Source organism: Equus przewalskii, chromosome 21 (assembly GCF_037783145.1).
Source record: "Equus przewalskii isolate Varuska chromosome 21, EquPr2, whole genome shotgun sequence".
Lineage (NCBI taxonomy): Eukaryota > Metazoa > Chordata > Mammalia > Perissodactyla > Equidae > Equus > Equus przewalskii.
Window position 1 is genome coordinate 28,981,516 of NC_091851.1, and position 25,516 is coordinate 29,007,031.

Genomic DNA, 25,516 nt, shown 5'->3' on the forward strand with positions numbered 1-25,516 from the left:
AAACACTACTATTTACGGAACATTTGGTTATTTACTATTCACCCTCGCCCCCGCCTTGGGCAGAAGCTCCATGAACGAAGGGGCTGAAACTGCAGGGCCTGGGCGCACAATAGGGGCCCAATAAATATTTACTGAACCAACACACCCACGAGATAGTTACTATTATTATCCTTCAATTTGAAAATATGGACACTAAATGAGAAACAGTAAAGTTGGGATAGCTTGTAACAAATTCCGGATGCACTGCCTCTGTGCGAATCGCGCGCCGCCACCGGCGGCGGGAGGACTCTAGTGCCGGAGATCCTTTCCGAAAGCCCGCCCTTCCGGAGGTGTCCGGCCGCCAGCCAGGCCACGACACGCTCCTAAGAAGCCCACTCGGAACCCTGATCCACCACGCTGAGGACCGCGCAGAAGCGCACCCAAGAAGCGCGCCCCTTCCTCCAATATGGCGGGGTGGGTCACGTGGGCTCGGGGGCGGGGCCATACGCTCAGCGGAGATGAGACGTAGGTCACGTGGCTCTGAGGGGGCGTGACCATGGGGGGCGTGGCCGTAACTCCGTCGGAACCGCCCGGGTCGGGGCTCCTCGCGGGCCACGCCCCCTGGCCCCTCCGGAGGCTAGCGCGCAACGGAGGGGTGGGGCCTTCCTCGTGACCTTTCACCTCAGCATGGCTGCGCCCGTGGGACCAGTGAAATTCTGGCGACCCGGTAAGGCCCTTGGCGGAGCGCTGGGCAGATGCAGCGGCCTGATTTTGGTCTTGGCCCCGCGGCCGGTGCCCTGGGGCCTGCGGACTTGCTCGCAGGCCTGACCTCGGCGGGCTGGCCACCGATCCCTCGGGGCTAGTGGACTCTGCGGCTCAGGCGCCCATGGTGGTCGGGGGGCGTTGGGGGTGCACCCCCAGCCTGGGCAGAAATTCGCTGTGACCTTGTTCGAGTCTCTCAGCCTCCCCGGGCCTCGTTTTCCTCACTCCTGATGCCTGTCTTGCCCAACCTACGAGATGGGGAAACGCGGAAGCGCCACTCGTGTCCTCTTAGCGCCCTGGGGCTACGCTGGGGCGGGACAGGCGGTGCTGCTCGGGGCTTAGGAGCTCAAGCTATGCAGTCAAACCGCCTGGCTTGGAATTTAAGGCTCTGCCGTTTAGTAGCAGGGTTTCTTGGGGCAAGTCACGTAACTCTTTTGAGCCTTAGTCTCCTCACCTGTGAAATGGGCAGAATAATGACATCTCTCCTGTCGGCTTGAATAACGGGCACGACGCGCTGCCTGACGTGGAGTAAGGGCTCATAAAAAAGGAAAACGTCTTATTTTGTTTTAGAGTAATTCTCGTCCACCCCGAGTGTCTACCAGAAAGTGAACACCCACCTTCATGTTTGCCGCCACCCACTTCTCCTCTTGCAGGCTAACGCGAATCTCAGCCAAAAAATGCTTTGCTTATTTTGTTTTAATTTATTCATTAATCAGGATTTTATTGACTGTGTACGTGCCTGACCCCCGTAGATGCATTTCTTCCTCCCCTTCGTTTGGTGTCTTGTGAAAAACAAAAGTTTCTTAATAGTTACCAGCTTGTGTTTTCCACCACTTGCACCTCTGCAGGTCTGGATGTGCAAAGTATATTGCAGCAAAAATGAAGTGAGACGGAAAAGGTAATATAAGGAAAACTTTTAAAGGATATTTTAGAGTGGTTCCCTGAAATTCTGACCATGCATATAAAGGATGTAGGAGACAAACTGAAGCGAGGGATGTGTTAATCTTTTAAAAAAATTTGTAGTTTGTCACTTAACGACAATTTTATGATTCAGCGTTTCAAGCCAACAGTCAATTCTCCATCTTCAGTTTTATTTGCAGCCAAAACTAAGATCCCATTAGGAAATGAGATACCCTCTATTTTTACTTATGCAAGCCTTTAATAACTTGTGAAAGAGTTTAGTATAATAAAGGTCTGAATGAATTGTTGAAAATCAGACCAGGATACTATTTTAGTTAAAGAACATGGGATTACTCTTGAGTTCTAGTCCATTATTTAGTTCATTCACTGAGGGTATGCTTACTGAACACGTAACCTTGTGGTCAGGAGGCAAATATAGGTGAGTAGGGCTCTGCTCTTCTCTCGAGATTTATTCTCTCTCTCTTTCAATTATAATATGAAGTTGGGATATCCTTTAGAAGAGATTTTAAAATGAGGCAGAAAAAGGTGGGGGTCAGGAAGTTGGGCTCTAAAATCAGACTGTAGAGCCCATCTTTGACTACCGTTTACTAGCTTGTTGACGTGGCAAAGTCACTTCAGTGCTCCCAGTCTCAGTTACCTCATCTGTAAATTGGGCATAACACCTACCCAAAGGATTGTTTTGAGGATTAAATGAGAATACATGTAAAACTCTTAGCACTAGATAATAGTAGCTATTATAATTGTATGGAAGTATAGAAGAGAGGGAAAGTTAGAATGTGTGGGCAAGAAGTACTTCATAAAGAGTGATATTTTTGAGGGGAACGTTGAAGCACAAATAAGGTTTTGTTCTCTGGAGAGGTGGGAGAAGGGAGCTCTGGGCAAAGGATGGAGCACGAACAAAGGCCAAGTGGGATGCGCCTCTAGAATGTCCACAAAACCAAAATAATTGAGTAGCCTAAGGGCATTAAGTGGCTTGGGGTGTGGCAGGAGGTGAAGCTGGAAAGGTAGGTAGGGGCTTCGTTGTGAGAGGTCTCCATTGCTAGTTAAAGAATTTGGACTTCACTGTTTTTAAGCAGGGGATGACACGGTCAGGTGTATTTTAGAATGAGAACTCTGGCAGTGGTGTGCAGAATGGTTGGGCGAGGAAATTAGAGTCAGGGAAACCCTTAAGAGAAGGTACCACTAAAATCAAGGAGGGATATTCAAAGCCCCAGTTCTGGCCTGGGAGCAGAGAGGAGGGGCCTTATTGGAGAGACGTTTTAGAGGCAGATGTAGAAGGGAAGGTCGGTAATGACTCCGATTTCTGGGTTGGGTGGCTTTCTAGGTAAGAGGTTCTCAAATTTTGCTGTATAGTTGAGTCACTTTGGAAGCTTTTAAAAAGCCTGCTGTTCAGGGGCCGGCCCGGTGGCACAGCGGTTAAGTGCGCACGTTCCACTTTGGCGGCCTGCGGTTCGCTGGTTTGGATCCTGGGTGCGGACATGGCGCCGCTTGGCACGCCATACTGTGGTAGGCGTCCCACATATAAAGTAGAGGAAATGGGCACGAATGTGAGCTCAGGGCCAGTCTTCCACAGCAAAAAGAGGAGGATTGGCAGCAGATGTTAGCTCAGGGCTAATCTTCCTCAAAAGAAAAAAAAAAGCCTGCTGTTCAGTCATATCCCATGGCAATCAATCAGAAGTCTAGAGGGCTAGGAACCAGGCATCCGTATCTTTTAAAGATCCCTAGGTGATTCCAGCGTGCATCAAAGTTTGGGAACCTCTGGTCCGGGTAAACTGTTATCATTAACTGAGATTGGAATGGATTTAGGACACACTCGCAGGGCCCTTACTTTGTGCTAGTCACTTTTACCTACATCATCTTATTAAATGAATCACAATATCTCTGTGATGGAAGTATTATTCTCATTTTACAGATGAGGAAACTGAAGTTCAGGGATGTGGGAAATACGTAGTGAAAGTCAGGGAAGTGGTTGAACCTGGAAATAAGGCTAGATGTTGGAATCACAAACATATCCTTAGGCTGGGAGTCACAAGCTCAGGTAGCTACAGGGGCCTTTCAGACCATCTAAATAAGTGAAGCTGCTGGGTGAAAGTAATAGAGGTGAGGACTATGGCAAACTAGAGTGTGCATACACTGATAGGTATGTAGTGTAGATTTACACTGGGGCTTGCATATGCTATCTAAAGCAGGAAGCTCTACTCAGTTCCACCTAATTCTTGTTATTTGGGCTGAGTTACCAATTTTTTTTTTTTTTAAAGCCTAATACCGAGATTTGAATGGGAATTTTTACATGTCTTAAATGAACTATTTCAAACATTTTAATGATGGCATGTTTCAGGACCTGGAGTAACTAATTTGTGATCTTTACCAGTTTTTGATCTCTGCCTTACGAACTTTGTGTGAGCTGCCTGAAGTTTTTGTAGAAAAACATTTGACTTAATTTTCGGCATAAGTGGATCAGAAGGGCTGGGCCGTTTCCCTTCATTCGTTCAAGAAACATTTAATGATTGCTTACCATCTGCCTGGCAAATGATTTATAGCACCAGCTTTGAATATTTTTTTATCTGATCTACAGAAGGAAATGTATTGTCTTGTAATTCAGTGCACATGCACACACACACACGCACAACTGGAAAAAGTTGTACAAAAACAATATTGTTTTCTGGGATGCACTCTGATATTTTCTAGTTCTAGTTCATTATTAAAAAATACTGGTTATGACCTACTACATTAATTTCCTAACTCATTAATGGGTCACCACTCAAACTGAAAAACTGCGTTAGAGGGAATGCTGGATTGTGGGGTGCTATCAGCCTTGTTTTACAGATGGAGAAATGAAGGCATTTGTGGTTTACAAGAATTACAAACTTGTTACTCCCTTAAGCATAGAGAATGCTCGCATGGGAAAAACAACCACAGGCAGCCAGAATGGGCCGTGAGATGGATACGGGAGGAAGCAGTCCTGGTTTGGCTGAATGAAGTCTTTTGTAAGGAGGAGACATGCTGCTTATTGATTGATAGCAGGTGTGCTTGTAAAAGATCTTAGGATATACTGAGGTGGACTTGGCTGACAAGGAGGGGTGGGGTAGTGAAGAAGTCTCCTGGGAGGATTAAAGCCTGGTGGGGGAGGAAGTAAGAGACCTTGCAGGAGCAGTGTGAGAATATTCTAGACATGCCGTCAGGGTTTAAGACGTGTTTTGCAAAAGAGGGAATTGAGGACAAAAGCAGAGCTGCTGAGGATAATGTATTCTTTGCAATGGTTTTCTTGGGTAAAGACTATAAGAAGTTATTAAGATGTAGTGGTAATTGATGAGGATCAAGGCTGCCCCAGGGAGAGAAGCCCAAGCGTCCTGGCCTACATAACAAACTGTATCATCCTCTAGGAAGCATAGGACGTCCTGACCTGATCCGACCTGATTCGTATCCAAAGTTAGACGACCGCCCCGATAACCAGGCCCCACCTGCACTGATACCATTTTAAAGACTTTTTTACCTGATCTTTCCTTTGTCTTGTAAAGAAATAACTCACATACCTGTGCCTTATAAATTTAGCCCTGCCCTCAACCCATTGCAGCTCTTCACTGCCCATGGGTCCGGTCCCCGTGCTATTCCCTGCTATTCTCTGAATAAAAGAGCACTACTGCCAGACCTTGAGAGTCCAAGAAATCTTTCTTTCAACTCCTCGGCTCACTGAGCCCACATCAGTAATAAGGGAAGAAAGGAAAGGAAACCTACTTCTTTGAGCACAGGCTTTGTTCCAGGTGCTGTTCTATCTTTTATCTTGTTGAAAGGAAGGTCAACATTTTGGCAAAAACAGTACAGCACTGCCGCACTTACCTGATTTTTGGCAATCTTGGACTTCTGGAACACAGCTTTGTTCCTAGAAGTAAGTGGAAAAGGGATCAGAGATCTGTGGCAATGATTCTAAACTTAGCTCTAGGGGGTCTGTGGACCTCAGTATTTTGTATTTTGATAAATTACATTCTGGCGTGTTTTTCAGGAGAGGGAGTTTGTAGCCTTTATTAGATGGTTGAAGGGATCTGGGACCCCCAAAAGATGTAAAAATAAATCACTGGGCTAAAAATTTTTGTCACAAAGGTCCTGTGACGCCCTCCAAAAAGACAACACATACCGGGGACTCCTGGTCCCCCTTACCGGGGCTTTGCTTTTCTCCACAGCACTTATTGCCACTATTGCACTAAGTTACGTTCTGTTGGGAGGAAGAATAAAATAAGGAAGTAAGCCGCACGAGGGTGGGGCCAGCATCTGTGGTGTTCACTGCCATGTCTCTTGCACTTCCATCCTTGTTGGGTGAGTGAGTGAATGATTGGTGGAGGAATTGTGAGCCTGAGCTCTGGCACCATCAGCAGCCTTGATTCCAGCTCCTGCAGAGAAGCCAACCTACGGCTTTGAAAGGAACTTATCAAGAGGCACGGAGATGAGAGCAGGAGAAAGTCCAGGCAGTCCCCGGTTCCTGTCGTCCTCGAACCCTGCTGCCATCCTACAGTAACAGGACTCAGCCTTTGCTTCAGCTAATTCCCATTGGATTCTGTCACTTTTATTAAGAGTTCCGTAATAATGCTGACTCGGAGGCCAGAACTAAAAACATCGTCCTCTGTAATACACAGTTGTGTGTGGCCAATTTGGAGTCCAGTGGGACTGCCATCGCCTTTGTTCTTGACACTGCAGTGAAGCGTTTAGGGAAAAGTTTTGTATCCTCCTAAGTATTTTTCTAGGTGCTTTCCTGAAGTTAAAGTTACTATCTCTTAGTAGTTTGAGTTAAGGTGCATTCCTTCTGTTGTATATCTTTATCTTTGAATTTGTAGCTGTTGCACATTTTTCTGTTCATTATTCATCAGAGAATCTTAAAAAAAATTTCTATTCCAGGTACAGAGGGACCAGGTGTCAGCATCTCTGAAGAGAGACAGAGTCTAGCGGAAAACTCTGCGACAACCATTGTTTACAATCCTTACGCTGCCCTTTCTATAGAGCAGCAGAGGCAGAAGCTGCCAGTGTTCAAGGTACGTTGAATAGGCGCGTTCACTTGTCGGCCTGAAGCTTTACACTTGGCTCTGAAGTGAATAGTGTCCTCTTACTCTTAATGATTCTTTAGAACACGGTGAGCTCAGAGATACCCTTTTCTGAAGGGATTAACTTTTTCAAGTATGTGTGTGTTAGTTAACTTTATAAATCTAGAAAGTCTAAGTTTTTTTTCAGTTAGATCTTACGTATTGAAAAACTGGAAGAAATGGAATGACATTCTTTTATCCCCTTTTTGCTTTCAATTAAGGACAAGTTCAGACATACAGAAAAGTAGAATAAATAGCACATTGAACTTCTATGCATCCAGCTTCAGCAAATTACCAACATCTGGCCAATTTTAGCTTTCTTTTAAAGGCATATTTCTTTAAACAAGATGAATTGGGAATCCAAGGTTGTTTCTGTCGAAGAGGTTAACTCCCACTGGAACATTGACAGGGTTTTGGTGTGGTTATTATGTACCAGGTGTACATGCAGACACTTGATTTTATTAGGCTCGTGAAATACTCATCTCACAAGAGACCAGAGCATAAACTAGAATTCAGAATATACATCTGTTTACAGTACAGACGGACACAGTCCATGGACATTTTCCCTGTTGCCGAGTCCACCTGGGAAGCCAAATTGTAATCAGGAAGTGGGCTCCGAGGCAAAAGTGATTTAGATATAGTTGGAGGATATTTGTTTCCTAGAGCCCCTGGCGAAGGGTGATGAACTGTCCCTGCTTCTCTCGATGCCTGTGGAATGCCCCGAGTAGGTGCGGCCACCGGCACCCGTGTCTCCCTCTCTTCCTCCTGGACAGTGCTGGGTGAAAGCTGCCAGGTCCTTACATTAGGGCGTCGCTTTGTTGAGACTGTGCTCATAGTTCCTCTTCTGGTAGTATGTTCTTTCTCCCAATGGGTAGGAAACAGCAGCCTTCTTAATTTAGCCAAGTCGCCTTGATTAGAGTTTTATGTGGCCCCAAACATTTCAGTTACTTGTGCACTGGCAGTCTCTGGGTTTCTTCCTTAGGTGATTAGCCTCGTCCATTATGTGTGAATGTAAACCAGTTTGACCCTCAGGAGATAAGATAATAGGTTCACGGTGGCTTCCTCACCACTGGGGGACACAGTTTGAGCTGCAATGAAGTATCTAGACTCCGGAGCTAGACTTCAGAGTTCAAACCCAAGCTTCATCATTTGCTGTGTGACCTTGCTTCACCATGCTGAGCTTCTGTTTCCTTATCTGTAAAATGGGACTGATAGCACCTACCTCATGGGATTTTTTGAGGACTCAATGAGATAATCCACATAGAGCATTTAGCAAGATACCTGACATGTAAACATTCAAGTAGAAGGATAATTATTGTTTACCAAGTATTTAATTTTGGCCTTTTCTTGACTGTTCTTCATCCTCCAGCTATATTTATAAGATATAATAAATGAAATAACAAGTGAAAAAAAAAGCAAGAAATTACCATATACTGATGAAATTAAAATGGTAAGATGAGGGCTTAGTTATTGATAAAAAGCAAAACAGAATTTAAGCATAGTTAACATCTTGTTAGATTTTAAAGGTAAATCTAGAAGGTGAAAAGGGTAAAAAATTATCCATTTGCCACCCCCTTCCCCATTAACACTAAAAGTAAAAGTGGCTGTAAAAACAGAAGTTGAAACTAAAGCAGACTCAATGCCGTTGCAAGGCGGCCTTCCTCTTGACTGCCTTCTGTAGACTGGCGTTCTCTCTGGGCCTTGGGCACTGCTATGCAAAGTTGTCCTCTTACTCTCTCACACTCAGCCTCTTTGAAGCTCAATCGAGTCCTCCTCACAGGCTGTCCTTGATTTCCCTTCCTGCGCCTGTCGATGAGAACTGTCATTGTCCCAGTCTCCGTACTAGAAATCTTTTTGTCCTGTCTCTTTCTCTAATGTCACACATTGGACTCTCTCCATTTGCAGTGCTTTGTATTTAGCACATGAAGTGTGAATTATTGCCTTCTTTTTCATGCTCAAATCAATCTTTCCTGCTGCTGCCCAGTTTTCTCAAAACTTTTATAGCATATACTGCCTCCCAGGTGAAGTCCAGACTCTAGTTCTGCATTCAAGGCCTGTTACACTAAAGCCCTAACTACACCTCTTGTAAGTTATTTCTGTCTTTCTTTTGCTTATGTTATTTCCCTTTCCTAGAATGCCTTGTCTGTCTCCATCTGTATTCATATTGTCTTTCAAGTTTTCCTTGACCATCCACCCACCCATCCATCCATCCATCCAGTGGATGGATCTACCATTTACTAAATACCCCTGCAAAGAACCCAAACCTTTTCCCTTCCCCTACCCAAAACGAAAGAAAGCATGTGGTCCAAGCACTGACAGGAAAGCATCCAGACTAGTCATTAGACCCCCTACAGTAAATCTCCTTTGGATGCTTGTAGAAATGCAGATTCCTGGGTCTCACCCTAGCCCTATTAAATCAGAAACCCTGAAGGTAGGGAATCTTCATTTTTAATAAATAGCCTAAGAGATTTTCACACTAAGATTTGAGAACTATGTATTTAGACCCTAAATAGTGCCAAATTGAAAAACCCCACACAGCCAATCCCTGACTTAGCCAGTTAGGCAGCACCCTGGTTCTTCCACTCTTCTCCAGACACACCGCTGGTCTGAAATCAGATGATCTGAGCAGTAGCAGAGTGGAGAATTAGGCAGTTTCTTACTTCATTCCAAACCAGGCGTTTATGGAATAGCACTGTGACTTTCCAGACCATCAAGTGTGTCTAATCAAATATGGGCACCAAAATACATTCTGAAGCTAAGTAGATAGGATGTTGGAATTATCTGTGACTTTTCAGTGGCCAGATCAGTGTTTCTGCTCACACTGAATGGGTAAAGGAAGGCGCAGTTGAAATATGGATGTAACCTGTGGGTGCTTTATTGTGAACTTGGATTTGGAGGTAGAGGTGAAAGTATATTCTTTTTGTCTGTTTTTTTTTTTCACAAGTTAATCAATGAAAAAAATTTTTGTTAGGTAACACATGTATATTGTACAAAGTTCAAAGTCTCCTTCACACCCCTGCTTCTCAGCCACCTTCTGCTCCCTAGAGACAGTAGAGTTATCAGTTTCTTGTTTTGTTTTTCCCACAGATAGTGTCTACGTAAACAAGCATACATGTATTTACCCTTTCTTTAAAAACACAAATAGTGGTGTATTATTCACACCGTTCTGCACTTTGATTTTTTTCCCTTCACGTATCTTGTAGACTATTCTGTATCAGTACAAATAGATGTTTGTTCTTTTTAACAACTACATATTATTTCATTATTAAAGTGTTTCATAACTGATTTAACCAATCCTCTGTTGATGAACATTTAGGCTGTTTGAATATTTGACTAGTAAAAACAGTCCTGCAATGAGTATGCTCGTATATTCATCTTTGTTCATGTGTATTAGTATGCCTGTAGTATAACTGCTTATATGTGAAAATCTTGAGTCAAAAAGTATGTGCGTTATATATTTTGGTATGTTGCTGCACTCTATTACAGTTGTGTCAGCTTATAGTGACATTAGTAATGCCTGAGAGTTGGAAATATATTTTCATAGTTCTTTCTAAAGTTTACTTTGCTTTGGCAAACAGTTCATTTCGCAGTGTTTAAATATCTTTGTTTAGATCTTTTGAGACAATGTGTGGCTGTTTATAATGTATGGTTATATTTTTTCAGCTTAGGAATCATATATTATACTTGGTAGAAAACTATCAGACAGTGGTGATTGTTGGAGAAACAGGATGTGGGAAAAGCACGCAGATTCCACAAGTGAGTATATATTTAAAATGTGTTTTGTACTTAGGTTTGATTGGGAGGATTTTCTAACTTGAGAACTCTCTTTACTGTTATTTGAATTTTTAAGGTCTCCTTTCAGAGAGGAAATATTCAACCCAACTAGATACTTTTTATTAAACTTTTGGGGCTTATAATTTCTTTGATTAGTATTGAAGTAACAGTCATTCCAGAATAATAATTGAATAACCATACTCTGAAGGAAACAATGGAGACTCATTCAAAAAGTGTAATGTATAGTTTTTATCTTCAAATAATTACAGGTGAAGAGGTGGAGTAAAATGAATACTGCTAGAGTTGTAAATAAAAATTGACTATTGTAGAATTCTGCTGTGCCGTTGAAGAAACCTCTCTTACAAGGCAGAATCACAACTGGTGTGGATAGAAGTGGAAAGAAGGATCGGGAAAGGACTTGTAAAAGAAATGACATTTGAAATAGACCTTGAATGTTCGGTGGGAGCTGGCTGGGAAGATGTTCTAATCTGGTGAATATTGTGGCTAGAGATATTAGAGTGGAGAAGTGTTTGGGGCTGCCAGACATCAAGAGTAAGAAGGTAGGATGAGGTCAAATTGTGTCTTAAGAACCTTGACTTGGCGAGTGAAGAATGATATTTCAGTGGTCAGGCATGAGAGTCCTTGCAGGTTTTTCTTTCCTTTTTAAATATAGATTTTTGTTGAAGTATAAAATACATATAGGAAAGTGCCTACGTCATAATTGTACAGCTTGACAAACTTTCACAAGTGAATTCACCTGTGTTACCAGGACCCAGATCAAGAAATAGCACACTACCAGAATCTCAGAAGCCCTCTCGTGTCCCTTCTGGTCTCCTGCCTTCTCTTCCTGCCCTACAAACACACACACACAAGGGTAACTCTTGTCTGGCTTCTAACACCATAGAGCTGCCTGATTTTGAAGTTTTATAAAGATAGAATATAGCTGCTTTTGCCCAGCCCAATAATGGGTTTAGGATGGGGCGCAGACATAGGTATTTCTTGAAGGTTCCCCATGTGATTTAATGTACAGCTAGGGAAAGGCAGGCAGAAGGGAAGGACCTTGTAGAGAAAGACAGTGGAGGGACTGGTGACCTGGAGGGAAGCGTATGTGCAGATGGTATCAAGACCCTAGCAAATTACTTGCTTCTTACAAAGAGACACAGGAGAAGGACCATGTTAAATTACTGAGAGATTATCAGAGAGTAATAATAATAATAACGTTGTAACAAGTAATAAGAAGTGCTAATTATAGTAAGTACTACATAAAATGATCACTTTACACATATTAATGTATTTAATCCTCAGTGACCCTGTGAGGTAGGTACTTTTATTATCCCCATTTTACAGATCAGGACATTAAAGAGAGTAGTGAGGTGGGGGAATATAGAACAGAAATAGGCCATGTGAGAGTAGATGATTTTAGGTTGTTTTGGAAATAGTCTATGTGGTTATTTAGTCTGCTTAGGCTAAACTATGTTATGGTAACAACGAACCTGAAAATCTCAATAGCTTAAAAATACAAAGGTTTAGTTCCTCCTCATACTATGTGGTCATCCTGGGTTGATGACCCAAGATGTGGGCTGGTCCACATCATCACTGGGACCTAGGCTGGCGGGTGCAGCTCTTACCTGGGACTTGTGGATCTTGTGGTAGATGGTGGAATCATGAGATGACTCCTAAAATTTTGGACAGGAAGTGGCACTTCTCACATTTTATTGGTCAAAGCAAGTTACACGACCAGGCCTGATGGCAATAGGGTGGCTGTGTATATAATCCTCCCACAGGGATGGGTAGCAGATATTTGGATCAATAATACAATATAGGACAACGATCTGGTCATTTCCCCCAGTAAGGCTTAGCTGTCAAGGACCAGAGAGGGCCTGCTGAGGGCCTGCGTCCAGGGAAAGAATGGCCTGAAGGAGAGAGAGGAGTAGGGTCTGAGGATCCAGCCTGGGCCGTGTGGAAGCAAAGATAGGGGTTTTTTTTTTTTTTTAACTTTAAGGTTTATTTTAATATTTAAAAAAATTTTTTGAGTACTTAATAGGTTCACATGGTTTGAAATTCAGAAAACACTAAAGGACATAAAAAGAGAAAGATTTCCCTTCTGTTCTGTCTTCTGAAACTCTTTTCCTTTATGCACATGCAACCAATGTTATCAGTTTCTTGGGTAGAGATTTTTTTATTGCATTTACGGAGAAATACATATGCATAAAATATATATATATATATTCCTCCCTTTTTTAAAATACAAATGGTTGTATCTCTACATGCTTTAATGTACCTTTTCTTTTTTCACTTAATGTATTATTCTTTTTTCAGTTGCATAGATTCTACGTAATGTATTTCATCAGTTCCCAGTTGATAGACATTTAGGTTGTTTCCAGTTTTATATTATCACAATGATGCAGTGAGTCAATTTGCATGTGTATCAGTTTGCACGCGTATGGTATACTTACAGAATAAATATCGCAGTGGACTTGCTGGGTCAAAGGGCATATGCATTTGAATTTAATTATTTTTAAGGAACTTTGTTTTCTTATAAGCACTGTGTTTTTTGAAAAGAAAGTACATTCATATGGTACAAAATTCGAAAAGCACAAAGGAACAAACGGTAAAAAGTGAATCTCCTAAGCTTTGCTGGTGAAAATGACTAGATCATTGTGATAGATTATATTATTGTTCCAAATATCTGCTACCCTCCTATGGAAGGATTAAGTCCCCTTTTTCCTGACCACTCAGTTCCTCTTCTCTGAGACAGTCACTGTTTCCAACTTCTTGTGAAGCTGAATTTGGGTTATGGCCTAGGAAAATTGGAAAGGCTGAGGAATGGAAGGTCACAGCAAGGATATGGAGCGGTTTTTCTCAACAAACCGTTTTGCTAGATTTATATAATATCTTTCCTTGGAAAAGTACAGCCTGCCGAAGCACCAAACACCAGTTTTGAAATTCCACAAACCATATGTGGAACCTAGATATTTTTTCCTAGAGCTCTGTCAAAACAATGGATATGAAAACAAGCTCTTTACTACAATTTTATTAGTATTGTTTTTGGTGGAGTTCTTCCTAATCCCACTCCAACTAGAAGACCAGATTTGGTGACCCTTAAAAAGAGTGGGGAGAAGTGCGATGAAATTCAGTATCTCCCTCTGTGACATCCCACTGCCTCTGGATGTCAACAGTATTCCTGCTTTTGCAGCATCTTTAAATTTCCACCTGTCAGCAATCATAAGCATGCAATAGAAGTCTGAATCTCAGGTGTATTGAGGACACTGGCTTCATTCATGGCTTGTTTGTTATTAGGGAAATTGTTTTTCTTTCTCTTAACACTACTCCTAAGAGGTTGACTCTGGGTGTGTGTGTTTTATTTTGGATGGTAGAATTGTATCCTGGTTATGTGTCAGGGCTGTGGTTTGCTGAGCTTGAATCCCAGCTCTTAGATTTTTTTCTGTGTTCTTGGAGAAGTTATGTGACCTCTTTGATTCCTCAGCTCTAAGTTGTTGATGATGCTGTTACCTTCCTTATAGGATTTGTTGTGAGGATTAAATAGGGTTGTGCGTGCAAGGCACTCAGTACAGTTCCTGACCCTTAGCAATGTGCTCGGTGAATCTTAGCTTTTATTCTTGTGGTTCTGTTTTGCATTTGTGTTGGTTGGGATGGTTGATAGTATTTTGTGTTTGTATTTAATACAAAGTGGAGAAACTATTGTTTTTATTGCAAAAGAATCTACATTATCTACAACATTTTGTTCCGTAGAGTCATTTTTTTTTTTTAAAGATTGACACCTGAGCTAACAACTGTTGCCGATCTTTTTTTTTTCCTGCTTTTTCTCCCCAAATCCCCCCAGTACCTAGCTGTATATTTTAGTTGTGGGTCCTTCTAGTCGTGGCATGTGGGACGCCGCCTCAGCATGGCCTGATGAGTGGTCCATGTCCACACCCAGGATCTGAACCAGCGAAACCCTGGGTTCCTGAACTGGAGCACGCGAACTTAACCACTTGGCCCCTGGGTCAGCACCCCTTACAGTCATTTTTTAAACTATTATTTGTAGCTAATTTTAGACTAACAGAAAAGTTGCAAAAATACTACAGAATTCCCTTATACCCCTCACACCTCTTGCCCTGGTATAGCAGTCAAAAGCAGGACATGAATACTGGTACAATGCTAGTAGCTACAATATGGATGTTATTTAAATCTCATTGGTTTTCCCACTCATGTTCTTTTTCATTTCCAGGATTCAGGATGCTACATTGCTTTTAATTCTTGTTTCTCCCGAGTCTCCTCTAGTATATGAGAATTCCTCAGTCTTTCTTCATCTTTCACGACCTTGACATTTTTGAAGATTACTGGGCATTTATTTTATAGAATGTCCCTCAGTTTGGTTTGTGTGTTGTTTTCTCATGATTAGAATGAGCTTACACATTTTTGGAAAGAATTCCACAGAAATGATGTGTCCTTACTGCATCATATCAAGGGCTTTGAAATGGTGATGTCTTATCGCTGGTGAGGTTAATCTTGTTCACTTGATTATGGTGCCAGGTTTTGCCTGTAAAGTTACTGTCTTTCCTTTTGTAGTTGATTAATATCTCAGACTGCAGATAGTCTGCTTCTCTTCAAACTTTTGCCTGCTAATTTTAGCATCCCAGTGGATCTTGTCTGCAGCGCTTACTCAAGTGTTTGCCTAATGATGATTTTCTCTTTTCCTTTTTCCTTCTGCCTTTATTAAATGGAATCTTCTGTAAGGAAGAACTGCCCTTTCTCCCTCATTTATTTATTTATTCAATTATTTATGTATATCAGTATGGATATATGGATATTTATTTTGTTCTTTGGGTTAAAATCCAATACTATCATTATTTATTTTGTTGCTCAAAATGGTCCAACTTCCATCATTAGGAGATCCTTCAGTTGGCTCTTGTGTTCTTTCGAGAAGCCCCCATAGTTTTTTTGAATGCTTCCTTATTTTCTAGTAACACAAGAAATTTCAGGCTTGTCTTATATTTTCCTGCACTACCCATAGGATCAACAACTGCTCCAAGGAGCACTGGTTCCTTTTATTGGAGAAGGGTGTTTAGAAATCAAGATTTGGGTGCTAGAATGCTTATTACTGCTTAGGTGTCATTGCTATATGTCTCAGTGGGTAAACTTAGAAAATATATTGGGCTGGCCCCGTGGCTTAATGGTTAAGTTTGGTGTGCTCTGCTTCAGCGGCCTGGGGTTTGCAGGATCCTGGGCACGGACCTACACCACTCGTCAGCCATGCTATGGCGGCGACCCACATACAAAATAGAGGAAGATTAGCACACATGTTAGCTCAGGGCTAATCTTCCTCAAGCAAAAAAAAAAAAAAAAAATAGGGATGTTGGCAACAAATGTTAGCTCAGGGCAAATGTTCCTCACCAAAAAAAAAAAGAAAAAAAGAAAAAAATATATATGGATACAATCCTCGCATATATAAACATTTATATATCTGTATCAATCTGTATATATATTAAAAACCATGTATTTATGCTGATAATTCTAATTCCAGTTCAACAATATAGGCCTCATTTTAGCCTTATTTGTAACTTTTTCTCAACAGTGAGAAACTCAGTCCTCGTTATCTGTAGGATATTTACTTATTTGTTAAATTCTAGTACACGTGTAAAATAGTTTCAGAATTGCTAACCTGTTCCCCTCTTTGGGTGTTTACTAACGTTTGCTAACTGCATCGCAGCATTTATGCACAGTTCTTTTTGTCTTTAGCCTACTGCATCCCGTCAAGATCGTTTTCCAGTGACTTAGCTTAGTTCTTTTCTTCTCGACCCCCTTCAGTGTGGTTATGTTATTTGTTTGTAATGGAGAAAGGGTCATTTGTTAGTGTTTATAGTTCCTTTTGGTTTCCCTCCACATCCTGATTGGTTTTGCTTATTTTGGGGGTATTTGAAGAGACTATGAAATATGACCGTGGTTCTGAGAGTCAGGGCTATGAGAAAAGATCGAGTGGAGCCTTGTCACTCCCTCCTCACCCCTGCTGCTCTGTTTCCATTTCTCCCTCCTTTCCACCAATCCTCTGTAGACAACCATTCTCTTTAGTTTCTGGTTTATTCTTCCTTTATTTCTTTTGAACAAGTGAGCAGATATATGTAATAGCATTTTTAATCTTCTTTCTATTATAGAAATAAGATATATTCATTGTAAAACAATTTAGACTTTACAGAAATATGTTCCTCCAATAACCACTATCTATTCTGTATTTTTAAAATGCATATAATCAAATAAATATATAACAAATATGCATATATCAAATAAATCATAAATATATATAATCAAATTTTATGTATACTAATATAATCTAGTGGCATATATTTGTGTGTATAAAATCTAATTATTTTTAATTTGACTAAAATATTTTATATGGTTGATATTTATATTGAGCTGTCTCTGTGTGTACTTTAAAATTCTTTGTTCTACAGATTTAGCACTGTTCTCAGTGACCCATGGATAGTTTTTATTCCTTAGGGCAGCTGTAGTATGTGGAAATTTTGTAGGGCTGGGGAGTCAGAATGCTGAATTTGTGCCTTGTTTCTTCAGTTTATCAGCTCTGATGTGCATTTAAGTAAATTACCTAACAGTTCCAAGCCTCAGATCCCTCATCTGCAAAATAATTTTCAAAATGTCTGCTGGGACCAGCACCATCTGTCGTCTCCTTGCTCAGTGATTTTAACCCAATGCAGGGCCATCTTGGGGGAGATTGTTTCTGGAGAGGGGTGTCATACGTGTACTGAGATGTGATTTTCTTTGTAGTACCTTGCAGAAGCTGGCTGGACAGCCGAGGGGAGAGTTGTAGGAGTGACCCAGCCTCGAAGAGTGGCTGCAGTTACCGTGAGTGTCTTTTCTGTATTGCAAAGTCTCCATCTGTGTCTTCTGTTTCAGTGACTTAGTTTTTTCTCATTTCCTAAAAGCTCCAAATGAATATGTCATTGCTCCTTAAGAATTAATTCTTCAGTTTAAAAAGAACTGATTTTTTTGTAAAATTGATACCTGCACATTTAAGTACAGAAGTCAAAACAAAAAAAAAAAAACCAAATCTCACCACCTAGCAAAAACATTATGAACATTTATAAACGTCATTCCAAACTTCTCTTTTATGTTTATGTGAAGATGAGTAGTTGGCTGGATGGATAGAAGCAATTGTTTTTTTAAAAAGATTTTATGTTTTTCTTTTTTTCTCCCCAAAGCCCCCCAGTACATAGTTGTATATTTTGGTTGTGGGTTCTTCTAGTTGTGGCATGTGGGACGCCGCCTCAGCATGGCCTGATGAGCGGTGCCATGTCTGCGCCCAGGATCCAAACTGGTGAAACCCTGGGCCACTGAAGCGGAATGTGTGAACCTAACCACTCAACCACGGGGCCGGTCCCTCTCTTTATTTCTTAATTGGCTGACTTTTATATGCCTGAGAATATTTGACTGTGGTCTTTGTCAGTTCACACTGTCTTTCCCTAGGAACTGTGTAGACATTGCTCCACTGCCCTTTGGCATGGAGGACCACTGTACGGAAGTCTGAGGGCCAGCGGGGCTTTCCCCTCCTCCTCCCAGCTTACTTTTTCTGCTTGAATGCTTGTAAGATTGTTTTTGCACTAGGATATGTGTTTTTTTGAGGAAGATTAGCCCTGAGCTAACATCTGCTGCCAATCTTCCTCTTTTTGTTGAGGAAGACTGGCCCTGAGCTAACATCTGTGCCCATCTTCCTCTGCTTTATATGTGAGATGCCTGCCACAGCACTTGACAAGTAGTGCATAGGTCCGCACCCGGGCTCTGAACTGGCAAACCCCGGGCCACCAAAGTGGAATGTGCAAACTTAAGTGCTGTGCCACGAGGCTGGCCCCTTGCACCAGGTTATGTCTTGATGCTTATTGTTCTGTCTCAGTTTTTCCTAAATTAGAAGAACTTTTAATCTTCAGGTTCAAATCTCTTTATACAGGCAAGTTTTCTTCTATTATATCTTGGTGTACTTTTCTGTTTGGTTTCATTTCTTTTTGAAGAGCATCCATTAAGTGTATATTAGACTTCCTTTGCCTATTTTTAGTATTTAGCACCATCTTTGGAATTATCTGCTCTTTTCCACTTTGTTTTGTGGGATTTCTTCAAGCCTGTCTGCAATGTTCATGCTTGTTAGTCAAATTTGTTCTATTTTTGTTCCTTTATATCTCTACCTGGCTCTCATAATCACTTCTTTGAACTTTTTTTTTTCTCTAATAGATAAAGAAGGGAATATTTAGAATGGGAGGAGATATTACAATATATTATAAATTTTAAAAGCTGATAATACCACAAACCTTTCAAAAATTCCAGAAAAATAACACATTTTTATAATTAACTGCCCAACATTTCTGTAAATCTTTTTTTCCTGCAGTTTTTGGCTGCGTTCCCATTGATCACCTCTTCGCATGACAGTGATTTTTCTATTTTCCTACGTGGAGTAGAGCAGTATTTTAGTGTTTCTCTAGCATGGTTGATTCAAATTTGCTTTTATCATTGACGCTGTGGAAAAGTGCCTTTTAGCTTTGTCGCTGGCTCTTTGTAGCCTTGTGTAAATTTGGGGGTTGTTCTCCGCTTTGGGAAAAGCCTCTCTGGCTTCTTTCACGTCTAGGCTGTGCAGTTTGGAGGACGTCCACAGGCTGGCTTCTGACCTGTGCATTTGAGCCCTTATTTCTCCTCGATTCTCCTTTGACTTAGTGTCTCTTCCTTAAGTTGTTTTTAGCTTAAGCTTGTGATTTCTTGAAAACAGGATTGCTTTGGCTGAATTCTACTTCTGTTTCTTTGGATAATACTTTCCAAGTTTCTTTTTAAACTTTTTTGCTTGTGTTCCTTTCTTCCTCTTTTTCCTTCTTTCTTGGTCAGCTTTAATGCAGTGGGCTTTTGTGAGTACTTTTATGATGATTACTCATCTCTGATTGGGGCCCCTGCTGGCTGCAGAATCGTGAGGATGTGCTGGTCTGGATAATGCACGGCCTCTCACCAGGTCTCTTCTCCTCCCTTGCTGGGGAGATGAGGAGGAGGATCTCGCATTGGTGTACCCCTTCGTGATCTGAGAGGTCTGTGTGGCTCATGGTAATATTCTTTCAGCTCTCTGTCCGGGCTTTGATACTGGCTGCCCTGCCTGCCTTCTCCTTCAGATCCCCCTCCCTTGTGGTTCTTTGCTGTTGAAGTGGGCTTCCATTGAGACATTTCCTGTGTCTCTTGAGCCTGAACACATGCCTGCTTCTTGTCTTCCTAACACAAGGATTGTCAGCCTTGCCTTTTTGGGTGGTGACGCTTTCAAGGAAGCCAGCAGCTTGCCCTGGTTGTGAGCAGTCAGGGCCCCTCTCTTAGATGCCGACCTCACAGTGTTTGGCAGCTGTGCTTCCTAGTTTATTGTTTGGGCTTCTGGCTGTTTCCTCCTTCATTGAACATGGAAGTTTTGGTTGATAATATGTTTTAATTCTTTTGTTGTGTTTAATTATCTCTGAGAGAGGGAAATGGGACAAAAATGCCTTTATTTGCCATCTTTACCTGGACAAAAAATTAATTCTGTTTCCTCAAGTTATTTTTGCTAGGTTTAATTATCGTGTAATCTTTTTCCCCAAAGTTCATTTTCTGATTGTTGTCAAGTTAGAAATTATTGATAAATATTTTCCAAGTCTTGTGTGTGTGTGTGTGTGTGTGTGTGTGTGTGTAAAAATGGGGATAAAAGTTTGGAAACTACGTTTTGATGTTAGACTTAACCTTTTATGTCGCCAAAAGATGACTCATTTACTTAAAAATTAGAGCAATTTTTCCTATTTGTGGTTTGGAATTCAAGCTCTTAATTAGTTTTCCTTTTAGCTCCAAATTTGTAGCCATGGATAATATCCATGAAACCACACGCTTTCTCTTGAAAGAACAAAGAGCGTATAAATTAACTTTGTAATATTAATAGAACTGTCAGGTTTGAAATGCTGCATCTCAAAAAGTACTTTGAGTACAGACTAAAATCTGCAAACAGTCTCAGAGCCTGGGAGCAGATTGCATAAGCCGTTGCTTGATCTCCAAGAGAGGCCGTTTCTAGTGAGTGTGCTCTCTGGGCTTACGTGGCCTGGGTTTGACTTCAAGACCAGGCCCTGTGATTCAGACCAAACTTTAACTCCTGTCTTATTTCAGTTTCTTCCTTTGTAAAAACGGGAGTATCTTGCCCACCTCATGGGCGGTATGCAGATTTAATGAGAGAGAATTTGTGAATGCTTGATAGCACTGCCGTATAGCAGGTGCTCAATGATTGGTTTTTCTTTTTCTTTTTACCTCCCTTTCCGTATATTTCTTTGCTTCTGTCAAAAAGATAATATTTATCCGGTCCAATTGATGAGTTATTGGTAGTAGAATTTAAACAATGGAGGTATAAATCTATTAAAAAGCCAGTAGAATCTGACCTTTCTAATGTCCAGTGGTATATGTGATAAAGTTAAAAAAAAAGAGTTTGAAAATAAAATGCATACTTTTTTATAGAAAATCTATACAGATAGTGAAGTAAGAATAAATATGTTTGGCTTTTACCTTATAGACCCATAAAATGGTTATATTTTTTGGGAGAGGGTTAGTTTATTTATGCTCATTCTTATAGGACTATTTTCTCTGTTAGCTCCTAGTATCTCTATGCATACGTTCTCTATTTCTACAATTTTCTGATATTTATGTTGTAATGATCTTAGGGTTGAAATTGAAACAATAACAATAACAAAACTGTCCTGGTGAAAGACTGGTTATTGGGAAATAGAGCCTCCAGAGGTAGAGTGGTGTGGGATGAATTTCTGGTTTCATAAGATGTTTCGAAAGACTGTGTGGTATAGACCAGCTGCCCGATGATTGATTCTGTTTTGGCTTACCAGATCTGTAATTTTAAGTCATTAAGCAGAGCCACTTCTGATCCTCACCTGCTCCTCAGTTTCTCAAACGCTGATGGCCAGATAATGCCCGAGGTGCTTGGCTCAGAGGCTGAGTACAGGGAGCCTCTGGGTTCCTGAGCCTGGGGCCGCTGCGGCCCAATGGCTCTGCCCTTGGACACCTGCTGTGCCAGCCCACGTTCCAGACACAGGACTCTGGGTCTGTGTGGGGAGCTCCCCTCACCTGTGACAGAGGGAGACTAAACTTAGCATGCCTCACATGGGAGTCGGTGTGCCAGGTCCCAGGAAACCTCGATAATATTGCTTCCTTTTGGTTCTTTTCACTTAGGGAGTTTATATAATGAGCGTGAAACTCTTCAGTTTCTTTTGAGTTAAACTAAATTATAACCATTATTGCTTTTTCACTTTTATATTTATTCATTATTTCAAATATTTTCCGTTAAGTTAATAACCTTTGAATAGCCTTCTTGGGGCGGTAGGAGATCTTGCTGTTGGATTGTTTTTTCTCTTTCCTACGCTCACCTTTTGTTTGTCGTATGTTGGTAGGTGAAAAATATATCTAGTTTATGGTCTTCATAATATGCTAGTATTTTGTTTCCTACTTTTGTTGTATTATGTCAACTTGGATCCTTTGCTAATCTGCTCGTCTGCCCTTTTTTTTTTTTAAAGATTTTATTTTTTTCCTTTTTTTCCCCAAAGCTCCCCAGTACATAGTTGTATATTCTTCATTGTGGGTCCTTCTAGTTGTGGCATGCGGGACGCTGCCTCAGCGTGGTTTGATGAGCAGTGCCATGTCCGCGCCCAGGATTCGAACCAACGAAACACTGGGCCGCCTGCAGCAGCGGAGCGTGCGAACTTAACCACTCGACCACGGGGCCAGCCCCTCGTCTGCCCTTTTTTATTTAACCTGCATTCTTGTCTTTATTTCCCCTTTTAATGGTTCTGGTGGTTGGGACACTATTGCAAATTGTTTTAGGTTATCTGGCTCTGGGAACATTATTTGTTTTCCTCCAGAGAGAAGATGAACTTGGCCTAGTATTGAATTTGATCATTCCTCTTCTGCCTTCATGGTCCAGTGGAAGGTGCTTTATTTCATGGTATGAAGACATGAAAATTTGTCCCCAGTTGGTGTGCTAAAGAAGGCTTTAGGAACAGAGTGAATCTTGTAATTTCTTCTGCTTCCCTTTTTGCTTTGGCCGCCAGGAAATTTAGAGCTGAATTTGTGGCTTAACTTAAATAACTTTGGATTATCTATTTTTTAAAATTTTCTCATTAGCTTTGATCTTTTGAAATTTATCTGTCGTTTCTTTGATCCTGATCTGTAACATCTTTATGTGATTCCATTTTTGTTGTGTATGTTCTTATAAGTTGCCTCCAGTGGATTGTAGAATGAGGTGAGATCCGTAAAGTTAATAAATCACAAAGGTTATTACACTTGTTCTCTAATAAGCTGACACTTTTCTTCTCATTGTCTGTTGTTTTCGCATACTTTTTAAAAAATAAGTGACCTTTAGATTTCCCATAGTATGTGCTCTGTGCAGTAATTTCTATGTCTCTATTTTCAGCATGATCTTTCTTCCCAAAGGTTGCAGGGAGAGTGGCTGAGGAGAGGGGTGCGGTGCTGGGCCATGAGGTGGGCTACTGCATCCGCTTTGATGACTGCACTGACCCGCTGGCCACGAGAATTAAGGTGAAGTGCTCAAGTTGCTTTTCCTAATGTAAATAAGGAAGGAGATTATTTTGGGGGAATTAAAAACATTCAGCCATCGCTGCTGACCAGGACACTGATCCATGGCAGAGAGTGTATGAAACCATCCTGGCCCTGGGGAATTTGGTCTGCTGGGAGGCGCAGAGCCTCTTCAGAGTCCTTCATTCTTAGCCCAGAAAGGCCCTTGGAAGTAAGGGTGAGGCGTGGGTCTGCAGCTGAAGAGGTTGAGGGCCTGGGAGGCTGGATGACGTGGCTGACATTGTGTGCCCGTCAGTGATGGAAGCAGGACTCAAAGATGCGCTTTCTTATGAGTGTTTTCTTATTTTCCCACCAGTCCACATAGCTGTCTAAATATACACACTTGCCTATGAAAGACTTAAAAACAGGGACAAGGTAGTATAAATTGATAAAGTGTAAAATTCACAAATATTGCTTTCAGTAGTCAGGACTTTCCCATTTTTACGTGATAATAGATTTTCCACGTGTGTTCTTTGACCCCCTGGCTACTGTTAAAATAATTAGTATCAGTAATAATTGGTGTCCAGTCATCTCAACAGTGTCTACTGGGTACCGCTGTGTTGGAATCAGAGTCTAAAACAATGAATGAAAGTGCTCTGGTGAAATGAAAATTGGCTATTAGAATCCCAGTTACCTCTCAATTTGCAACAGAGAAAAACTGAAAAGAATCGGATGAGCTGAATGAACAATGCAGTGATTTATAAAAATATGGTCCTTGTTTTCCAAATTTCTGTATTTTGTTACCCTTGAGATTCATTTTGCTGGGTAAAGGAGATATTCTGTGCCATCAAATTTATTTAAAGTAGCTAATTTTTAGACACCTTACAGTGGATTACATGACCAAATGATTGTTTTTGTGTCTTTCATGAAATCTTTTGTATTCCATTTGGTCATAATTTTAAGGTGCTCAGTTCTTAACTGGTGGTCAGTCGTTGTGGCAGGTTCTCATTTTCACTCCTGTGTATCTATGTGGCAGCTGGTACCAGGTCCAAGAAAAATATGATGGAAACGCATCCTGCTCTTAAAAACAAAAGAAAAAATAAAAATACTAAGCTCTCCGGCATGTGAGGGAGATGTTTAGCTTTGTTAAAGTACTGAATTGTTTTTGGGTGACAGTAGTAATATGTAGTTGTTACTGCATATTTCTAAGGCATTTTGTAAACATTCCTTAATCCTAAATGATGACAGCTGACATTCTTGAACACTGTCTGTGTGCTGGTTCCTGTGCTAGACACTTTACATGCACTGTGTCAGTTCTCACAGTGACCTTCTGAGGTAGATACTGTTGCTATCTGCATTTTACAAATGAGGAATCAGGCTCAGAAAGTGTAAGTAACTTGCCTAAGGTTCACACAGCTAGTAAGAGGTAGACCAGGATCTGAACTCCCAGCACTGTGACACCATATCCTTTATTCTTAACCACACCCCATCCAGCCCCCCTAAAATAATATCAGTTGAAGCTGAGGTTAATAACTTCAGGAGCTACACGTCTGCCATCTTTGGGATGTTTTAGGAACAATTACCTGAGACTCAGGGCATTCCCTTGGGCAGACAGAGGTTTGTCTGTTCATCAGCAGTGCCAGGGGTGCAGGCCTGGAGGACATGGGGCTTGGCCGATGCTCAGACAGGTGAAAATGCAGGTGAAATTCTGCTGAAAGACTGGCAGGCCCCAGCTGCGGATCCCATGTTTGAGTCTTGTCTGTGAACAGTTCCACTGCTTGATGACTAAAATGTTGGGGCATTTCCTTATGGTCCTTTGTGGGAGTTGTCTTATACACACACTGGCAAAGAGGTTATGTGATTGGCTGCATTTGAAGTTTAAAAAAACATTCATATACAGTGTAAATGAATTATTTCTAAAACTTTGTGTTTTTGTTTTTTAGTTTCTCACTGATGGAATGTTGGTCAGGGAAATGATGGTTGACCCATTGTTAACAAAATATAGGTAAATATGTTTTTCTTATGATAACTTTCCTAAAGTTTGAAAAATGCATGGGTAGATGAGAAGCAGTTGTGTTAATAGCTGGGACTTGTGACTGCATTCAGCTGCCCCAAAGCTTTCCTCTGTCCCCTGGCTCTTTCAGCCTTGATGTTTTTCTTATAATTTACACAGTCAAAAATGGGCACATTAATATCCCTGTCATTATTTTAACAGTCTGTTGACTTGTCATTTTTATCTTGCCTCTCTTATATCCCAGGATTGATGGTGACTGCAGAGTCACAGCACAGAACTGGGCAATGTTTTGTTGAACATAATATGCAGAGTCCAAATAATTATTTACCCTTTCTCCCCCTTGGGTGTCTTTGTCCATCACTTGTGGCGTTAAAGTTGTCCCACCCTGGCTCTGATATTCTGGAAAAGAATGTCACATTTGGCTCCCTGGTACACA

The 25,516-nt window shown here is 41.2% G+C and overlaps 1 protein-coding gene across 9 annotated transcripts in view; it reads left to right on the forward strand.

The window, feature by feature from the left end:
* The first annotated feature begins 517 nt into the window (after window positions 1–517).
* Window positions 518–25,516, forward strand: part of DHX35 (DEAH-box helicase 35) — a 67,694-nt gene continuing 42,695 nt past the window's right edge. For 7 of the 9 annotated variants that reach the window (XR_011531093.1, XR_011531092.1, XR_011531094.1 and 4 more), the window contains exons 1-6: window positions 518–706; window positions 6,550–6,683; window positions 10,395–10,487; window positions 17,289–17,366; window positions 22,986–23,090; window positions 25,010–25,071. Coding sequence is in view for 6 of the 9 variants with exons in the window: in XM_008517402.2 (XP_008515624.2) it covers window positions 667–706; window positions 6,550–6,683; window positions 10,395–10,487; window positions 17,289–17,366; window positions 22,986–23,090; window positions 25,010–25,071 (512 nt within the window). In the remaining 3 variants the exon portion in view is untranslated. Of the gene's footprint in view, window positions 707–6,549; window positions 6,684–10,394; window positions 10,488–17,288; window positions 17,367–22,408; window positions 22,498–22,985; window positions 23,091–25,009; window positions 25,072–25,516 lie in introns of those variants that run through there. The other 2 variants (XM_070589218.1, XM_070589219.1) reach the window with 2 other exon arrangements.